The sequence below is a fragment of the Nematostella vectensis genome, chromosome 10, assembly GCF_932526225.1.
Source record: "Nematostella vectensis chromosome 10, jaNemVect1.1, whole genome shotgun sequence".
NCBI classification, from domain to species: domain Eukaryota; kingdom Metazoa; phylum Cnidaria; class Anthozoa; order Actiniaria; family Edwardsiidae; genus Nematostella; species Nematostella vectensis.
The window spans coordinates 7,915,976-7,933,505 of NC_064043.1; the positions used below are offsets into that span (position 1 = coordinate 7,915,976).

The 17,530-nt window shown below is 41.2% G+C and overlaps 3 protein-coding genes across 5 annotated transcripts; 1 reads left to right on the forward strand and 2 right to left on the reverse strand.

The window, feature by feature from the left end:
* Positions 1–253: 253 nt before the first annotated feature.
* Positions 254–5,498, reverse strand: LOC5521885 (glutaredoxin domain-containing cysteine-rich protein CG12206). The gene is made up of 4 exons (XM_032367408.2): positions 5,148–5,498; positions 4,705–4,938; positions 2,689–2,754; positions 254–1,364 (listed from the first exon to the last, which is right to left on the reverse strand). The coding sequence occupies exons 1-4, from the start codon at positions 5,496–5,498 to the stop codon at positions 1,176–1,178; spliced, it is 840 nt and encodes a 279-aa protein (XP_032223299.2). The 3' UTR covers positions 254–1,175.
* LOC5521893 (nudix hydrolase 20, chloroplastic) lies at positions 5,256–13,659 on the reverse strand. Of its 3 annotated transcripts, XR_007314048.1 has the most exons (10): positions 13,473–13,658; positions 13,278–13,349; positions 11,161–11,414; positions 10,846–10,909; positions 9,989–10,119; positions 9,384–9,502; positions 8,900–9,032; positions 7,781–7,877; positions 7,445–7,663; positions 5,256–5,618 (listed from the first exon to the last, which is right to left on the reverse strand). XR_007314048.1 is itself a non-coding variant. In XM_048733817.1 (9 exons), the coding sequence occupies exons 1-9, from the start codon at positions 13,531–13,533 to the stop codon at positions 7,605–7,607; spliced, it is 843 nt and encodes a 280-aa protein (XP_048589774.1). In that variant the 5' UTR covers positions 13,534–13,659; the 3' UTR covers positions 5,256–7,604. The 3 variants fall into 3 exon arrangements, 2 of the variants coding, with proteins under 2 accessions (XP_048589774.1, XP_001641661.2); XM_048733817.1 differs by having other exon boundaries at positions 5,256–7,663; positions 11,161–11,267; positions 13,473–13,659; XM_001641611.3 differs by having other exon boundaries at positions 5,256–7,663.
* Positions 13,660–14,018: 359 nt separating this feature from the next.
* Positions 14,019–17,392, forward strand: LOC5521880 (universal stress protein A-like protein). The gene is made up of 4 exons (XM_001641721.3): positions 14,019–14,183; positions 15,301–15,390; positions 15,721–15,824; positions 16,084–17,392. The coding sequence occupies exons 1-4, from the start codon at positions 14,090–14,092 to the stop codon at positions 16,276–16,278; spliced, it is 483 nt and encodes a 160-aa protein (XP_001641771.1). The 5' UTR covers positions 14,019–14,089; the 3' UTR covers positions 16,279–17,392.
* Positions 17,393–17,530: the final 138 nt, after the last annotated feature.

The following is a 17,530-nucleotide window of genomic DNA, read 5'->3' on the forward strand; positions in this document are numbered from 1 at the left end:
AAAAAAGCGCTGCGGATCCTCGACCTATAAAACTAAAAAAGTATTGAATATAAAGCTAATTTTAAAGGTTGTCTACCTAATGTCATAGGGGGTTATAGGACAGCGTATTGATGCTTGCTTTATTTCCTCGTAGAACTCCCTCCGAGTCGTCTTCTCTCTCTGTCTCTGACTAAACCTCGGTCAGGCCATCTTCAGTGTGACTCTGACTTAACTCCTCTCTCCTCCGATCCCTTCTGAACTGAAATCTTCCCTCTTTTCTCTCTCTCTCCTCTGATCTCTTCTTCCCTTTTTTTATCACATTGCTAGTGCCTATTTATATACCATCGTGACTCTTTAGTTATTCATACGATTTAAGCGTTACTTAGCTAGGTGTAAAAAAGGGTAAAACTTTATATGAGAAAAAAGGATCTGGTTTCCCATGACTAATTAAATCAGACATTCGTCAGAAGGTGTTGGAAATAGTTCGCGGCAATTGGTTTTGATGGTGTGGAAACCTTTTGTATTCGTGGAAGTACGTGTTTCTAACTCTAGTCGCGTGACACTAAAATGATACATTTTCAATCAGTGCCGTAGCAAGCTTTAAGATATTGGAAGGGCACAATAAAGAAACCAGCCACATATTTTTTTCAAATATTGTGGGGGGGGGGGGGGGGGGGGGGGGGGATGGGGGCACGTGCCCCAGTGCTCCATCCCCTGCTGCGGCCCGGCCCTGTCATTGTTAGAAATGTCATCAGAAAAAAATCTTTGCAGGCTTAGAACGCTTTAATTTAACTCGAAGGATAGTGTACTGCATAATAAATTATAATGTATTTGGAATTTTGAAATAAGCTTCATCCTCGAATAACGCTGCATATTACTCTGTTGCAGGGCCGTGTTATGGGCACAACGTCACTGTGTTACGTCACACAGGAGGGCATGATCCCCTAGTAAAATCGGAAACGTACAAAGGAATTATGAAAGAAAATAGCATCTGTCCCTACGTCCCCCTCCCTCTCTTCCCAGGCAAAAGTTTCTAACCATGGCCGCACTGATTGGCGAAACGAGTCTTTTCCTATATACTACGGGTTTGCCACCTGCTACACGCGAGGTAGCGAGCTAGCTGCATCAATCTAGACTTCTTATTGCGGGAACTGCAGTGGGGCGTTTTCTGTGTTGTAGGCATAAGCTTGAGGAATCTAGATTATTGTAACTGGCTCTGGGGCACAGTCCGGACATTTCAGAAGTCCATTCTCGTTGCACTTTGTACACTTGAGCATGTTGATCTCACGTGAAATGCGCATGCGCCGCGTCCGCTTGCTACCGTTACACGAGGAGCAGTTAATGAACCGAAAGCCACCGCATCTAGCACACACGTCTCGTTGTTTCTGGTTGAAAGAGAATATAATTACAGTGGTCAGAAGGTTGAAAGTCACCGGTCCTAATCAGGGAGAGAGTTCCCAAGAGGCCTTAGTATTGGGCATAAAATGAGCCCCCTCCCTTGAATGACCCTGGATACCGCGCGCACTCTCCCTTGGCAGGCGGCCAAAAAGTGGTTCATTTAAGGAATATTCAAATACTATACTTTGTCCATATGAAGCCCATGACTGCGCAGCCCCCCTCCCATTCCTGATTACGTGGCTGGGATACGCCCCTACAAATAACGGAAGGAGGGATGTACCGGCGGAGGGGTTGTGAAGAAGTAACAACTAACATCGTAAAGGGAGAAAAATATAAAAAAGCGAACGGTGACATTATACGATGACATTATCACGATATTACTTATTTGCCTTATGGGCGGGACTAGTTACCGGGGTCTATTACATGCGAGGTAATTTTTGTTCTAGTATATCGAATATTTCTTATAACAAGTACAACAGGATAAAGTCTAGATACATTTTAGCCGTTTTCTCCTAAGAGGCATCGGGGTGGGAGTATATTATTACATCCAACAAACACAGTATTAAAAAAAGGGAAAAAACACAATAACGGATGTTAAAAATAGGAATTCGTTTAACTTGAAATACTAGCAGGAATGATGACAAGTTAATAATTGAGTTTTAAGGTGCGCTGATGCTGATGTATGAGTGTTTGGTAATCCGGTGCATATTGTATCTTGGATAATCAGGTTTTGGTATATTTTAAGGTTGGGTTGGAGTATGGGTGGATAATGTAGGGGTGGGGTGGGGTGCGCCCCGTGAATGGGACGGACTGGAAAGCACAAGAGAAAGAAAACCCTCTCACTTGAGATACCAAGCCCGAGAAAAGCCCTCGAGTCAGAGCCAGGACTCGAACCCGGTACACAGTGGTGATAGGCCAGCGCGCTAACACGCTAAGCCACCCGTGCTTCCAGACACAGACTATGAACGAATTGGTCTATGTATCTTGCAATTTGGGGATTTCTGTGTTTTGGAAAGAAGATGTCAAGTGACTTTTGCCTTACTACTTAACTAGCAAACGCCCTGGATCAGAACCTTTCACGATTAACACAGGACTCGTTAATATAATTTGAGAACTAGTATAGTAGGTGACTAGTAACGATATGCTGGATCACCGGGGCCATTCTTCCCCCCCCCCCCTTTAAGTGCTCCCCAAAACCCTACTAGACTATTACCTAAATTCACGAAATGTCCAAGGAAATACATATGTGCGCATATGCGGCTATTTGATTGGAAATGCGAAAAGAAGATCCTCACAATCTTTATTCCTTACCTTGAACCCAGAAAGCAGTTCTTTGAGCTCACCAGTTTCGTTTAGATGCAATAACTCTTTACTACCCTAAGAAGGTAAAGTACAAAGGTCAGTAGTGTTAGACTATAAGTATGTGTCTTTTTTGTTACCCTACTTTGCTCATAAGAAGATATGTATTCGACTTCGGTTGACCACTTCCTTGGTGGTTAACGAAGACGATTTAATTTCATATGTGCATTTGGATAGAAAAAAATGTCCAAATGGATCTAGTGATTTCTTACCAAAGTTAAGGATCCCTATTGTCAACTAAATTGATGTGTGATCAGTGGATTACTACCCTGGACCCCACCCTAGGTTTTTCTCTAAGCACGCCCCTGTATTGCTGGTTTTATTTTACCTCGCAACTTTAACCCAGCAATGGGCAATAGGTAAAGCGAATTCACGCGCACCGATTTCTCGGGCTGATTATTGGCTAAAGCACCAAAAGGATTGGTCGAGCGGATATTTTGGCGGTAGTTTCAGTCTGGTACGTGACACTAGCGAGACAGATATATTTCAATGTAAGTTTCTGTCTGTCTCTCAAACCAAAAAAGAGTTGCAGCCGTTTCTTTTTTTTTTTTCGTCTTTTGTATCGTTCTCCTACACATATTCAAGAATCTCCACGCAAGGTTTTAAAACCGGCTTGATGCCATTTACGTTTTTATGCAATTGTTAAAACAAGTGCTCTGACAACAAATGACAAAGCCGGTCACACCAATACCCTTGTCGTCACTAGTGAAAAAAAAATGGAATAATCTCTACGACTCGCTCTTTTTCTCTACTTGGGAAGAAATCAATAAAACCAAGGTGACTTATCTGGGGTGATCATAAGAATTTCATGTGACGACTTTTCGCGCACAAATCTCAGTATGTATAAACAAGGAGCACAAAGCTTGTGTAAAATAATAAATGGGGGTAAAATAAACACCGGATGTTGAGCTAGTTGCTCTTCAATACTTTGAAAAGAGACGTAATTGAAATTATTTCTATAAAAAGAACTTTGATTTCGATTGTCATCAGGTCAAAAAAATGTGTTTTCAGGAGCACCGCCTTTACGGAATGGCAAAATCTTACTAGAATGTCTAGCATTTTTAAATAGACTGGTGCACATAACTTAGAAAACCCCTAATAGAGAGTGCGTAAACACATTACGTTGTCCACAGACGCTTCATGCGGTGGAAGAGGAGCATCAAAATTAGGAAAACGACAACGACGGTTGCAGCATGAAATAATTGTAAAGCGTTCATTAAAACGAAAGATAAGTGCGATAAATAATAATAAAATAGAAGCTTGACCATGAAGTTATCTTTGCAAATTTACCGTCTGCACTCCTACCTCCCCTCCCTTCTAATAAAACATAACCGACATAATAATAACCTGAATAATAACTAAGGCTGTTTCTGTGTTACCGAGACAAATACAGCGTAAAATAGTTTAAATAAAGACTTATAAGGAGTCGAAATGTTTACCATGAAGTGTCATTAACACATACTTGTATCGGTAATCGGCGAAACTTTTCTAAATTTTAAATAAAGAACCAAACATCAAATATCAACAGAAAATAAACAAAATATAATATAGTATTATATCATCAGCTAGCGAGGGCAAGAAAATCATAGGATTACAACCGCAAAGTGAATATACATAAAGTTTTGTAGCATATAGTTAAAGATAAGTGTATTTACACACTTCAGAGACTCTGTCTAAAATCCTTACATTTGAATCGCAAAGAGCGTAAGTCATCCTGTAGAGCAAATTGAATACTCTGCAACATTTTGCATAAATTTGTAAATCTTGAACTGTTTTTAGCTCAGACTACTTTCGGACTACTTATAGCATTCTGCAGTTGTATAATCTTATTCATAGGAATAGCGGCTCATGAAATGGAACAATTCACGGGTTAATGCGAGAAAAAATGGCTCAATTTATCGGCAATACATACAGACAATAATGCGAGTTAATCTCAAAAGAAACGATTAAAAGCTAATAGTCTCTTACCCCTAGACAAATGCCATTGACGAATACTTGCGGGACGGGCGCCTTCTCTTCCTGTAACCTTCTATCCAGCTCTACTTGATGCTCCTTGTGAATAAAGATGTCTCTTTCGTCGATTTCCACGTTAAGGTTGTCAAAAAGTTTCTTCACGAACCGACATTCGTCCACAGTCGAGCGAATACCACCCATGGAAGTCGTGTAAAATATTATTTTCCCCAAAAATTCATCAGCTGGTTCCTGAAGCATAAGGAAATAAACTGCTTTTCAAACTTATCCAACTACTTCGGAAAACTTCAGCGCACTTCTTTCTAAGTCAATCGAATTTAAAAGTTATTTCGTTTAAAGTTAACGTTCTACAGCAAACAATGAATATTTCAAACGAAAATTAACTATTGAAATGATATTGCTCCAAATATATTTTATACGGAAGTTCATGATTTTCCCACCTGTCTCGTTTTACTAAGAGTCTCATTCCTCAAGAGCGCTTCCTGCCTTTGTTTGATCAAGTTCTTCACTCCTCGGATAGTCCCAGAGGGGCCTAATATTTCTTCCTCTTGTTCCTGCCTCTCATTAGGAAAGATAACATCTTTTAAACTTGATTTTCTCCCATTCCGATCACTGTACCCGATGAGTTCTACTCCGTTTAGTGCAACTCCGTTATCAATATCATTTGACATCTTTGGATGGTGAAGTCGTAACCTTCCCCTGTGTACGAAGAATCTCAACGCAGTGTGACCGTGCGAAAACACACTACCCTCCGCAGTTTCCTTGATTGTGTTGCACAACCGATCACCCATCACCAACTCTGATCTCCAAGGAGGTAAATTCTAAGAGTCGGAAGCGACAGCTGCTTTTGCCAACACGGCTTGATGTCTCTTTTCTACGGAGTCCACAATTGATTCGCACGACCACCAGGTCTAAAGTGGCAAACAAATAATTTATTCGGATACGCAGGCATGAGATGACCGCTCACTAGGGCATCCAGGTCCTTCAAAGCATACTCAAAGTAGCTTCTACTATAATTCCTGATAAAAGCGAACCGTAACCCTCTCAAAAATACAAAACAAGCACTTACGCGCTATGTGCGATTTGCAACGAATGGCTAGGCAGCTTTTTTTGTCTACGAGAATTTGAATAATTTGATGTCATTTGCATACATCTTAGCAGACAGGTGAAGTAGAACTAAGATTCGTTATTTGTTAATAATTAATTGTTAAAGTTAAAACTCGCCTAAATGAAAATAATATCCTATTCGTTCCGGCGAAACAAAACCAAACGAAACGAAATCTGCCCTCAAAAATTTCTGTGTTGTCCGTACGCCAAAACCTATACAAAAATAAGGATTAATGCACGCACTGTGTAACTTCAATGATGATTTGAATTTTTGCTTTGCCTTTAAGAAACTTACGTAGCGGTAATAACGGTGACAGCAAAAATAGAATCAACTCAGATAGTCAAACGGGTCTCGTAAGAATGCGTTCAGTCTTGGAGAATTAAGCCGTGCTGTAAACCTAACACCCGCTTATGCTAAGAGATATAACGTTTCCTAGGCTTAGCAGTACTAAAGCGAATTGTCTTTTTTTTTGCATTTCCGAGCAACTAGGGCTGACGAAGCACTTTATCCCTTTGGCGACGAAACTAGTCCAGAAATGAGCGTCAAGCGTGGAGACAGATTTTTCGATCACGTTGATCGTGTTCAACATTGAATCATAGTTAATATTAACTTTCATAACTACATTTAAATTAAGATAACGTTTAGGATTTTTTTTTTCATCGACGTTTTCCTTCAGTGGGAATTCCCATTCGGAATAGTTACTGTTGCACAACGTCATTATTCTGTAAAGGTATAAATTATGCGTAATTCCATTCAAGAATCCAAGAGCGAAATCTTTACCAGTCTGGCCTAAAGTTGGCCCGCGTTCCAGTGTCATCACTATCACTCAGTATTGTATACTCCGCACGTAGAGAGTGTAGGACTTCTCTCATTCGTGAAATTTTCTGAATTACGTCACCGTCGTTAATAGGGCTCCAAAGAGATTTCGTCATCACAGGGCTCAGTGCGAGCTCATGCCTAGTGTGAAGTCCATCCCTTTCATGAACCAGGGTCCATCCCTCACATTCGCCTGCGTCCAGCTTTGACATTCGCCTGCGTCCATCCCTCACATGCGCCTGCGTCCATCCCTCGCATTCGCCTGCGTCCAGCTTTGACATTCGCCGGCGTCCAGCCCTCACATTCGCCGGCGTCCAGCCCTCACATTCGCCTGCGTCCATCCCTCACATTTGCCTGCGTCCATCCCTCACTCACCTGCGCCCAGCCCTCACATCCACCTGCGTCCAGCCCTCACATTCACCTGCGTCCAGCCCTCACATGCACCAGGGTCTATTCCTCACATGCGCCGGCGTCCAGCCCTCACATTCGCCTGCGTCCATCCCTCACATTTGCCTGCATCCATCCCTCACTCACCTGCGTCCAGCCCTCACATCCACCTGCGTCCAGCACTCACATTCGCCTGCGTCCATCCCTCACATGCACCAGGGTCTATTCCTCACATGCGCCTGCGTCCAGCCCTCACATTCGCCTGCGTCTATCCCTCACATGCGCATGCGTCCAGCCCTCATATTCGCCTGGGTCCACTGTACATTACTAGCATTGATTCCGAAAAACACAGCAGGTGCTGTCCCCAGAAACACTAGCGACTTATTGCTACACACGCTGGACGATGCTATTAGGTTGGTCACCAACCTTTCCCATATTACTGTGCGATGTTGGCGTTATTTGCACAGGGCTTTTATAAGGCTTTGGTTAGAATGACTTGGTGACAAGCCGTAAGAGCTTTCGTGCGCCTGATCCAAGTATGATAGTCAGGTACTCAGGCAATCTATGTTAACAAACAGTTCAGTGTCTAGAACCGCCAATTAGCTTGACGATGACAACCGAGAACAAAATCCATGTAATTTGGTTCTAAAAAGTAAAAGAAAGGGAAAGGATGAGCAACTTTGCTTCATGTGCAATTTCCATTTGTCGTTTATTCGTCTTTATTTACAATATGTTTGCATCCTTTGTACCAGTTTCACTTACCGGTGTCTGGGGAGACTTCACCATGCCGTATCAGGAAATCAAGTACTACTAAGGCACTGTTGAACTTGTACTCATTTGTGGCAATCATCTCCTTTACCTGAAGCCACACGAATTGAACATCATGTCATGTTTTATGTTTATTAATGTACAGTTTAGTCTCAATGGAATCTCACTAGAGGTACAGTGGTATTATATTTCAGTATAAAGACAAACATTCCCATTTTTAAAACAATGCTGATTTGCATTTATCGCGCAGCTTCTAGCGCGCAGTTTCTAGCGCAAAATCTAATTTGGGAAAATTCCGAAATAACATAGATTAGTCAAATCACGCAAGTGCTCTATTATCAGAACTGTATTCCGATTGGTTGACCTTCTAGTAGCCTAAAAGTTTGGTGAAAAATGCATTGAAAGCTGAAAACTGGCACATAACCAGACCTGAGACTGTTTTCGGCATTACAAATTGATCAACTAGTGTCAGGTTCGGGCTGTAAAGGAATGAGGCTCAAGGAATGAATGCTATCGTTGAATGATTGTTTAAATAAATCGTACAAAATTTGACTAAAATCATGGGAACAACAAGGGAACAAAATAGTGTAGAATGTGAATTTGTAGACTGGGTCAACCTCGGGCACCCAGGACTTCGAGGTCAGCCTAACAAGGCACGCAAACGAGGCGGTGGAGGGGGAGTGGGCGCGAGAGAGAAGAGAAAGGAGGAGCTTTACACTCCTGTCTTTTAGGAGGAACTTTACACTCCTTTCTTTTAGGAAGAACTTTACACTCCTTTCTTTTAGGAAGAACTTTACACTCCTTTCTTTTAGGAAGAACTTTACACTCCTTTCTTTTAGGAAGAACTTTACACTCCTTTCTTTTAAGAGAAATTTTACGCTCCTTTCTTTTCTCTTCCCCCTACCCTTTCCACCCGCCTTTTTCCACCTTGTTCTTCCAGCTTTATTTCAGTTTTCCCAGCATTTTTCCATACAATATCCCCTCACTGACCCCCCACCCACCCCTCCCCTTACTATATTGCTTGCATCTTTTTCGAACTTGCTTTTGTTTTTAATTTGCTTCTTTATTACTCCGCACCCTGGGTTCCCGAAGATAAGACTGTATAAAGTATACCTTGCTGATAGGCCAGTAGTAGAAGTCACTCACTTCACCATCACTTGCTTTTGGAGTAAAACTCTCAGGTAGCTCCAGGTCATAAACAAACTGAACCTCGGGAAAGACCCCACGTTCATCTTCAAACACATAGCTGTGAGAAAGACAAAAAATCTCAAATGGAGCAGTGGTACCTACATAGTTAGTACATCTACAATAGAGGAATAGCACAGGTTAAAGCTTTATACGTAATTTGCTATAAAGTTAAGTAGTGTTGCATCATCTTTGCTGGTACTTTTTCAGAAGAATAGATAACTGGGATTAGGACTTGGGAAAAGGTGCCAGGAATTGAAATGTGTCTTTAATAAGAAAAGGTGTTTTTGACAATCAAAGAGCAGTGGGTGTGTCCTCTGTATCCAGCTATAGCTGTGTGCCTGATTGTATAGCACAAGAGCAATGATTGCACAAAAATAAACTAAGGTTAAATAGTTAATGGTTTCTTTACCTGACCGTCCCCACAGGCTTGGCGTTTGCTGCAAGGCTTTCAGCTATCAATGCCTCTTCTGCACACTCCTTGATCAATGTTTCTCTTGTGTTTGAACCACAGGGGATACCTCCAGCCACCTAAATCACATTGTTTATCAGTACCGAAGCACCCCTAGGTGCTTGAGTGGCTGAGTTCCCCCCATCCCCCTGGTTTTCTAAAAGAAATAATAAATACAGGTGTGGCTCTTCCTCACAGTTTTCATAAATTATATGTATCATGCCTCCCCAGTACATGACATGTAGCAAGCAAAATGAAGACTTTTTAAGATCAAAAGCTACCTTTCCCTAAATTTCCCTAAGACCTTTACAAAAAACAAATCACTTTAAGACTTAGGAAACAATGTAGTAGTGCCAATAGGTAGTGTGGTAGTGTGAAGGGACTATCCCCTCCCCAGACATCCACTTACTTTTTACATAGACAAGTGGAAATAGTGCCAGTTGTGATCTACCATTTAGTTGTTATTGTAGTGAGTTATGTATTTGTGTGTTTTTAGTGTGTTATTTTAACAGTACCTTTGAGGTGTAATCTGTACGCAAAAATTTGTTAAACAATACTTGACATACCAGTTGGTCTAATTTTCCAGGATATGTTGGTTTGGAAAGACTTCTCCTGGCCACCCACATAAAAAGCATGCCGTTGACATCTCTATGGTAACCATTTAGATGTACACCATACTGAGTTATTCCAAGCAGACCTAAAGCATAACACCATTATAACACCAGATGCATCATCATAATTATAACATCAGACGCATTGTCACAATTATAACACCAGACGCATCGTTGCAATTATAACACCAGATGCATCATCACCATTATAACACCAAACCCATTGTCACCACAATTATAACAACAGATACATTGTCACAATTACAACACAAGACGCATCGTCATCACAATTATAACACCAGACGCATCGTTGCAATTATAACACGTCACCACAATTATAACAACAGATACATCGTCACAATTACAACACATTATAACACCAGACGCATCGTCACAACAATTATAACAACAGATACATCGTCACAATTACAACACAAGACGCATCGTCATCACAATTATAACACCAGATGCATCATCATCACAGTTATAACACCAGGCGCATCATCACCATTAGCAAAAGGGGAGAAAGCAACTGCAAATTTAAAGCATAAGAAAAGATCCACCCCAAAGAGGATTCCTTTTTTTTCAAAAGACCCAAAAAACTCTTCCCTGTTATCCGCCCTTAGAAATAGATCTTTTGGGATATACATCGCTGAAAGACTTGTCATCCCTGATTTTTCCCTCTAACATCATACATAATGATCACCAATCTTTAATTTCCCCTTCAATGTGACAAAAGTGGGATTGCATTATGTACACAATAATACTACAATCCACACTTTGTAAATGATAGAGAGCATGTAATCACTCACATGCGGCGGAACGCTCCATCATGAAGAAAGGTCTGTCACTGAATGATCTCCCTACAGCATACATCTGTATAACATAATTGTGCACACTTTATAGCCAACAACTTAATTCTCGCTGTTAGAGGGGTGGTTTTGGGAATAAGGTTGCACATGGGATAGGACAAAAACCTTGCTTGTATCTTATTCCAGGGAACCAATATACCCCTCCTAACCCCTCATAGAATATTTAGCATTCAGCGGTTTAAATTTAACCTAACTGATTGCTCTAAAAGTCTTTTTGTAAATTATATGATCGGACCTTCAAGAACTTATTCCTACCTCATCTCTCCACCCTCTTAGAGTGACAAACAAGTCCTTTTTTCTAAACTCCTGTACGACCTCATTGACCTTCTGTGTTCTCTCCTCAAATGTCAAGAGACTGGGAACTAGTGTCACATGTTCATCACTGTCAGTAGTCTTGATAACAGCAAAGATATCTGGGTATTTTCTGATTTGAGTTAGAACATTAGGTAGTATAGTTCCCACTGTGATACCATCTACAACAAATGGCTTGCAATGAACCTTGGATGACCCTACACAATTAAAATAGGGGCATAAGTCTCACTGCAAATCAAATATTGTTTTTTTGACAGATCATACCTCAATTCATAGATCCGACATGTCAATCACGTACACAGGAATAGCCAATCAGGAAAGAGATTATGCAATAACAGCCATGTGGTCCCACATGTCCCACGAAAAGTCGGCAATCGATGCCAAACAAGATTGGTTTGAGATATTTTCCTGTGAATCTGGACAAGCAAATAAGCATTTTCCGGTCAGCGTAGAAAGTGCTAGCCCTGTTTTCGTTGACTGGCCACTTTTAGTGCGGAGTTTGAACTCAAATTAAAGAAAAACCTGTAAAGCTTACTACAAAGAAAGGAAAAACCAAAAGCAAACAAACCACATACAAGAGCAGTGTAAGTCCTTCCATTAAACTTGTGTTTGATATTATCCTAGGTTACTACAATTACATATAAGAATGAGACTGTCGTTTGTATTTTTGCTATAGATCTTGACGTTTGCTGATAAAACTTGTAGTTAGAAGTCAGACGTAAACAGCAAATCCGGATTTGTTCTACTGTTCCAGCACTTAAATCACTGTAAGTTGACAAAAATAGCTTTGAAACACATAAACACATAGTGCCTACCAAAGAAGCACCGCTCAATCTTAACATTTCCAAGTTTTCGTATTTTGAGCTGGATTCATTCCCATTCAACAACCATATTTATCTATTTCTATGCTTCTCTTAAAGATTTTCACCAAGCTTGGATTAACAAGACAAGTTTCCATCATATTAGGACACCGTGTTTTTTTTCCAAGTCACAGGAAAACCCCTATAAACGTCTATATTTTAGATAAATCAAAGCAGGATTCACTGTCTTCATTCGACATGTACAATTTGTGGGACTTTTGTGGGACATTTGGGTTGCACTTAGCTGGCTTCTATTTGCTGCTTTCTGATTGGATATTCGTGTGCGTCAGATCTATGAATTATGAGTGATCTTGGGTTTTGCATTTACCTACTTACTAAGGTAACCTCAAATACTTACCTATTCAACCAAGTTTAAGAAGAGGCACTTATTTATATTGTCTTTTCCTGTGTGAACTCAGGTAAGTTAGCAAAAATATTAAAATCAAAGACATTTTCATAAGCCAAATATATAATTCTATTGACACAGAGGCGTGGCCAACCTTTCAAGGAAAAGGTACACCAACTTTGATGGCCCTATACGTCTACTGAATAGAAGAAAGCATATAGTAGGCAGGGTGCCCTGAAATGTTTTCCTCCCCCTCCTCTAAACTCCCACAATCTATGGAGTATCGCAATACTGTCCACCCCAGACGTGAGAATTTTATTTGGAGGGGGGGGGAGGGGTGAGTATATATGTTTTGGGGGGAGGGGTGGGGTATACCCTCACAGAGGGCTCACAAGCTAAAGCAGCTAAATGGTTTCCTGTTATCATTAAGCCAATCAGCACTCAGCAGATGTTTGCCATTAGAAAGCTCTTGCGCACAATGGCACTACACAAGGAATTATTACTTTTCACTGATAGAAAATAGGCAATATGTCAATTTTCAATAGATGGAATTTTTTTGAAGTGATAAGATCGCTAAAAGCGGGACATTTGGTGTTCCAGGCTAGCCGGTCTCATTCAGGGCTATTCGGAAATGTTTTGTTTTCGAATATTGGGAATTCTGCTTGGCCTTTGCCAGAATTCCCAATATTGGAAAACAAAACATTTCTGAATAAGCCTGAATGAGAGCCGCCTAGCAGACTAGCTCAAGGCGGGAGAGCGGGAGAAGGCCGGCCTAAAATCCTGAGACTTCCACCTGAAGCTGAGAGTTGACAGGTATGGTATTGTTGTTCAGAGCTGGAATGGAGAAAACATACCTGCTGCATGAAAGTTGTTCAGTCGTTGAACGAGCTTCAAGATATTGCTTGACCATGGGCTACTTGTCATTTCTATAAAAGTGTGTCATAGAAGGTCATGTACATCAAATGAGAAACAAGCAGGAAACAATACGATTTATTCACTAAGGTTAAAAAAGATGGATGGTCTAACTGCTTGGTTAGTATTGTTTTTACCTGTTGGTGATATTGTAGGTGTGCTGGCGTAGCTATGTTCTCTGTATTCCTTCGAGCTCATTTCTTTTCAATCAAGATAATTGATCTTATAAAACTCATCCTACAAACATGAAAGCAAGATTGAACAGTTGAGAGTGGGCAAATAAAGCAACTGCTGCCGCAACGATGAATCCGCTGGCCTAGTAACAGAATTAAAAAACACAGGAAACCCGCCGTGTTAGGTTTGCGCATTAGTTGATACTTCAACAACAAACGATTATCTATCATATAAAAATTCTCAAGTAGTCTGATATGATATGATAAAACGACTTGGCCCGAGTCACGGCGAACGAGGAGACCCCCAGTAAAACAAGAGCGACCCTAAGCAACATGAAAAAAAAATGAAAATATCGCATTTCGTCACGCTTGATACTACTCTATTCTCTATTACTCTATATCTGTATATGATGAACTTGACAATCAAGAGCATTGCGTGACATACAAGGAGGGGAGAAGGGGATTGGCCCCTCCCATGCTGAATAAATTGGACACTCATAAATCATCTTGTCTTGGCCGAGTTTTTCCTCGGGCGAGAAACCTACACAGTCCGCATAAAGGCCCGCATAAAGTACGCCAAGATGGCCACAGAGTCTCAGCAAGATACAAAATATGAGAAAAGACGAGTTCTGCTAGCCATAGACCACAGTGAGCACAGTATGAGGGCATTTGAATGTGAGTAATGTGCTATGGACTGGTGTTTTGTGACGAGTAGATCTCGTGTAGTCAGTCTTGCGTAAATTAGTTCCTTCGTGTCGCACCAGAAAATTGTACTCGTTCTTTGTATTTTTTGGGTACGTAAGGAATATGATTTTAACATCTGCGAGTTATAATGAGCTTATCATGGGTAAAGTATTCCTTGAAATTGACCTTTACGCTCTCCGGTTATCGCCCAATATTGAAATTAATGAGCTACTCTGATGAAAGGCCAAGGTAATTAAAGCGTTAAGAAGTTATGCAGTGTATTGACAATATGCTTTTGTTTTTAGTAGCTTTTTTTGATTTTTTTCTATAAGCATTTTACTGTTTCTAGGGGGGGGGGGGGGGGGTGAATAGGTTCGCGGATCGGCGGATTCAGCCCCGAAATGCTCACGGATTACGGATTTTGATGATTTATTCAGCGGATTGGCGGATTTTGGAAATACGGCAGATCACGGATCTGTTGACAATTTGGGCACGGATTTCGGATTTTGACTGCATTGACGGTCGAATTTCGGATTTTAAATGAATTACAATCGTTGCTATATTGTTTACCTGTCAAACCAAGCGGATCTAAAAATATCTGCGGATTCACGGATTTGCCCCGAAAATTTTGCGGCTCGGTGGATTTACATACCCCTATTCACCCCCTCCCCCCATTATTACCAGACTACACTACCCGACAATTATTACCCTACATTTTTTTTAATATTGTATATATTGGTTGGTTGGTGCAGGTGTGAAATGAAACGGATTAATTCAGATCCATTGTCTAACCACATTCCCCTTCATCTGCGCATATACCAAATCTTTATTCATATTACAATTGCCTGTATCTTCCAGCAAATGTCTACATAATTATTATATAATCAAGTTATTATCAGTATCCTGGGGTTATCACAGCACCCCACTGCAAGAGATGTTTCAGCCATAAGAATACTTTTGTAGATAATGATATTGACGCAGGCCATAACCTGCACAGACAGGATTTTTTGGGGGGCTCAGAACACCCCCCCTCCCCCTTCCCCCTTCCCCTCACCAAACACACAGGAGGCTTGGATGTCTGCTCTACTTACGTATCTTTTTTTGCCAGGGTATTTTGAAAACATCCACAGAGATGATAATCTTCTGATGTTAGTTCACTCACAAGAACTTCCTCCAATTTTCATTCCGCCGGATGCTTGTAAGTGAAGTGTGGAATATGGACAGTAGCAAATCAAGGGCTCTGAGGCCACAGGCCTCAGAAACACCCTCAAAGCCTAAACAAAAATTAAGGCTTGTTGACATACTTGCATGTTGTTGTATGAAGTTCAATACAATACTGCAGTGGCCTTGCCAGGATTTTTAACAGGAGGGGGTGCAAAAGGCCCTTTCAAGGCATTTTCTCCTGTATTTTAGATGTCTCATACATGTACTGTATTTTTGGCTGCTAGAAGGGGGCCCCGGGCCCCCTGGGCCGCCCCCCTGGCTACGCCCCTGTACTGTATAACACTTTACATTTTGTGTGTTCCAGTTGGAACGACCCTGTATAATGAATGGTTGGCAGAAGCGAAGAAGGCTAGCTTACAAAGCAAGAAACTACTGGAGGGGTTTGAAAGGATGTGTAAAGAGCGGCATGTAAGTATTCATGTTTTAAATTTAAAAATCCAATAGTTGAATGATGATGGCAATTTATGCTTCGAATAGTTCTGAATTTCCTCTGTGAAAGGCATACTTGTTGTTGTTTTTTTTTTTGGGGGGGGGGTGGGGTGGGAATTTGCCCCACCCCACCCTCCTCAAAGCATCTTTTGATCTATTATTTCCTACTTGTTTGATCAGATATTTCATTACCTGAGAAGTCCCCCCTTATTTATTGTTTTTTTTTTCTTGTCCATAGTGCGAGTGTGAGAAGCATCTACTGGAAGGAGACAACCCTGGACCAGCCATCATCAAACTGATAAAAAAGTCCAAACCTAACTATGTGGTGATAGGGTCACGTGGCCAGAGCATGGTCCGAAGGACTGTCATGGGCAGTGTGAGCGACTTCATAATACATCATGCACATGTTCCTGTATGCATCAGCCCTCCCTGATTGTTGGATTAAAAAATAGTGAATAGGCATGTACATGTACAATGAAAACCGCACCCTAGAGCAGTTCCCTTGGAGAGACATCTCAACCTCGCTGGCCACTAAATAGAGACCTTCAAGGCTCTAGAACCAGGGTATAGAGCAGTTATTATTTATTACAATTTCTCAATTATGCGACAAATTTTCTTGTTCTCAAGGTTGTCTAACTAGAATGCAAGCACATCAACCATGAAACGTGGGGTTGCCTTGCTGGAATAAAATTGGAAAAAAGGGGAAAAGGTTTTTCCTTACCCAGGGCTGTATGCTGTCCTCCCCTTTTTATCTTTCGGCCTTTACAACACGGATATTGGTACTGGGTCACTATTCATGTCCATGAAAAAGCAATATTTAAAAGAACCTGGGAAAAACTGGCAGGTACTGCTTCCTCCAGCATAAATGTAGATAGTAGGAAAAGACAACCCAACTCTGACACCAAAAAGCAATATTTGCTTGTTGAAAGAAAGCCAAGTTTTCATACATTCTATGATTATGGTATCTGTGTCTACCCATCCCCTTCAGCAAATCATAATTACACGCAGAAGGTAAAAAAATGTCTACAATCGCATAGCGCAACATGCTCGAAGATCCAGCGTATTTTGCGGGCGTTTCCTTTTCCCGGGCGTTTCCCGCAAAGAACGCTGGATCCTGGAGCATAATAGCACAAGGGCCTTACTGCTCATGGCCTAATTCATGGTGCATACAGGTATTAGTGATCAGTTTGAAGGGTCCCAATTTCTCTCGTGATCGGGCCTTACTTCTTAAAGTGCACTAAGGGCTTAAATGTTTACGTTGCACAAGTGCTTAATTGTTCAAGGGCCTAACTGCTCATAGTGTGCACGGTCCTTATTGCTAACGGTGCACAAGGGCTTAATTGCTCATGGCTAATAATAATGTTTAGTTATTTACGAGACGGACAAACGACCGCATGGTAAACGCCGCCATGTTGAATTTATTACACACACAGAACCCGGATGTGAATCGCGTGACATATCATTACAGTAGAGTAAAGCAGAGGTAGCCGAGTTTTTCGATACATAGACTAGGGAATACTAGGGACTAAAAGTGATCACTTCTAACAGCTCAATGAGTCAGTGTTTTTTTTGTGTGAATTTCGTACAAATCCTCCAAACCACAAACTTCGAGCTTGGGCTCTCTGTGCTGCTGTTCCTCAAGAGAGTAGTCAGTCTTGCGTTTGAAATATGGCAAGAATTCATTA

Coding starts and splice junctions, on each gene's coding strand:
- LOC5521880 (XM_001641721.3), top strand. CDS start 14,090: ATGGCCACAGAGTCTCAGCAAGATACAAAATATGAGAAAAGACGAGTT. Junction 14,184..15,300: donor CAGTATGAGGGCATTTGAAT/GTGAGTAATGTG, acceptor TTTTTTTGCCAG/GGTATTTTGAAAACATCCAC. Junction 15,825..16,083: donor GGATGTGTAAAGAGCGGCAT/GTAAGTATTCAT, acceptor TCTTGTCCATAG/TGCGAGTGTGAGAAGCATCT.
- LOC5521893 (XM_001641611.3), bottom strand. CDS start 13,533: ATGAGCTCGAAGGAATACAGAGAACATAGCTACGCCAGCACACCTACA. Junction 11,415..13,277: donor GAACAACTTTCATGCAGCAG/GTATGTTTTCTC, acceptor TTAATTGTGTAG/GGTCATCCAAGGTTCATTGC. Junction 7,664..7,780: donor TGAAGTCTCCCCAGACACCG/GTAAGTGAAACT, acceptor TTTACTTTTTAG/AACCAAATTACATGGATTTT.
- LOC5521885 (XM_032367408.2), bottom strand. CDS start 5,498: ATGGGTGATCGGTTGTGCAACACAATCAAGGAAACTGCGGAGGGTAGT. Junction 2,755..4,704: donor TCAATGGCATTTGTCTAGGG/GTAAGAGACTAT, acceptor TTACCTTCTTAG/GGTAGTAAAGAGTTATTGCA. Junction 1,365..2,688: donor AACTGCTTTCTGGGTTCAAG/GTAAGGAATAAA, acceptor TCTTTCAACCAG/AAACAACGAGACGTGTGTGC.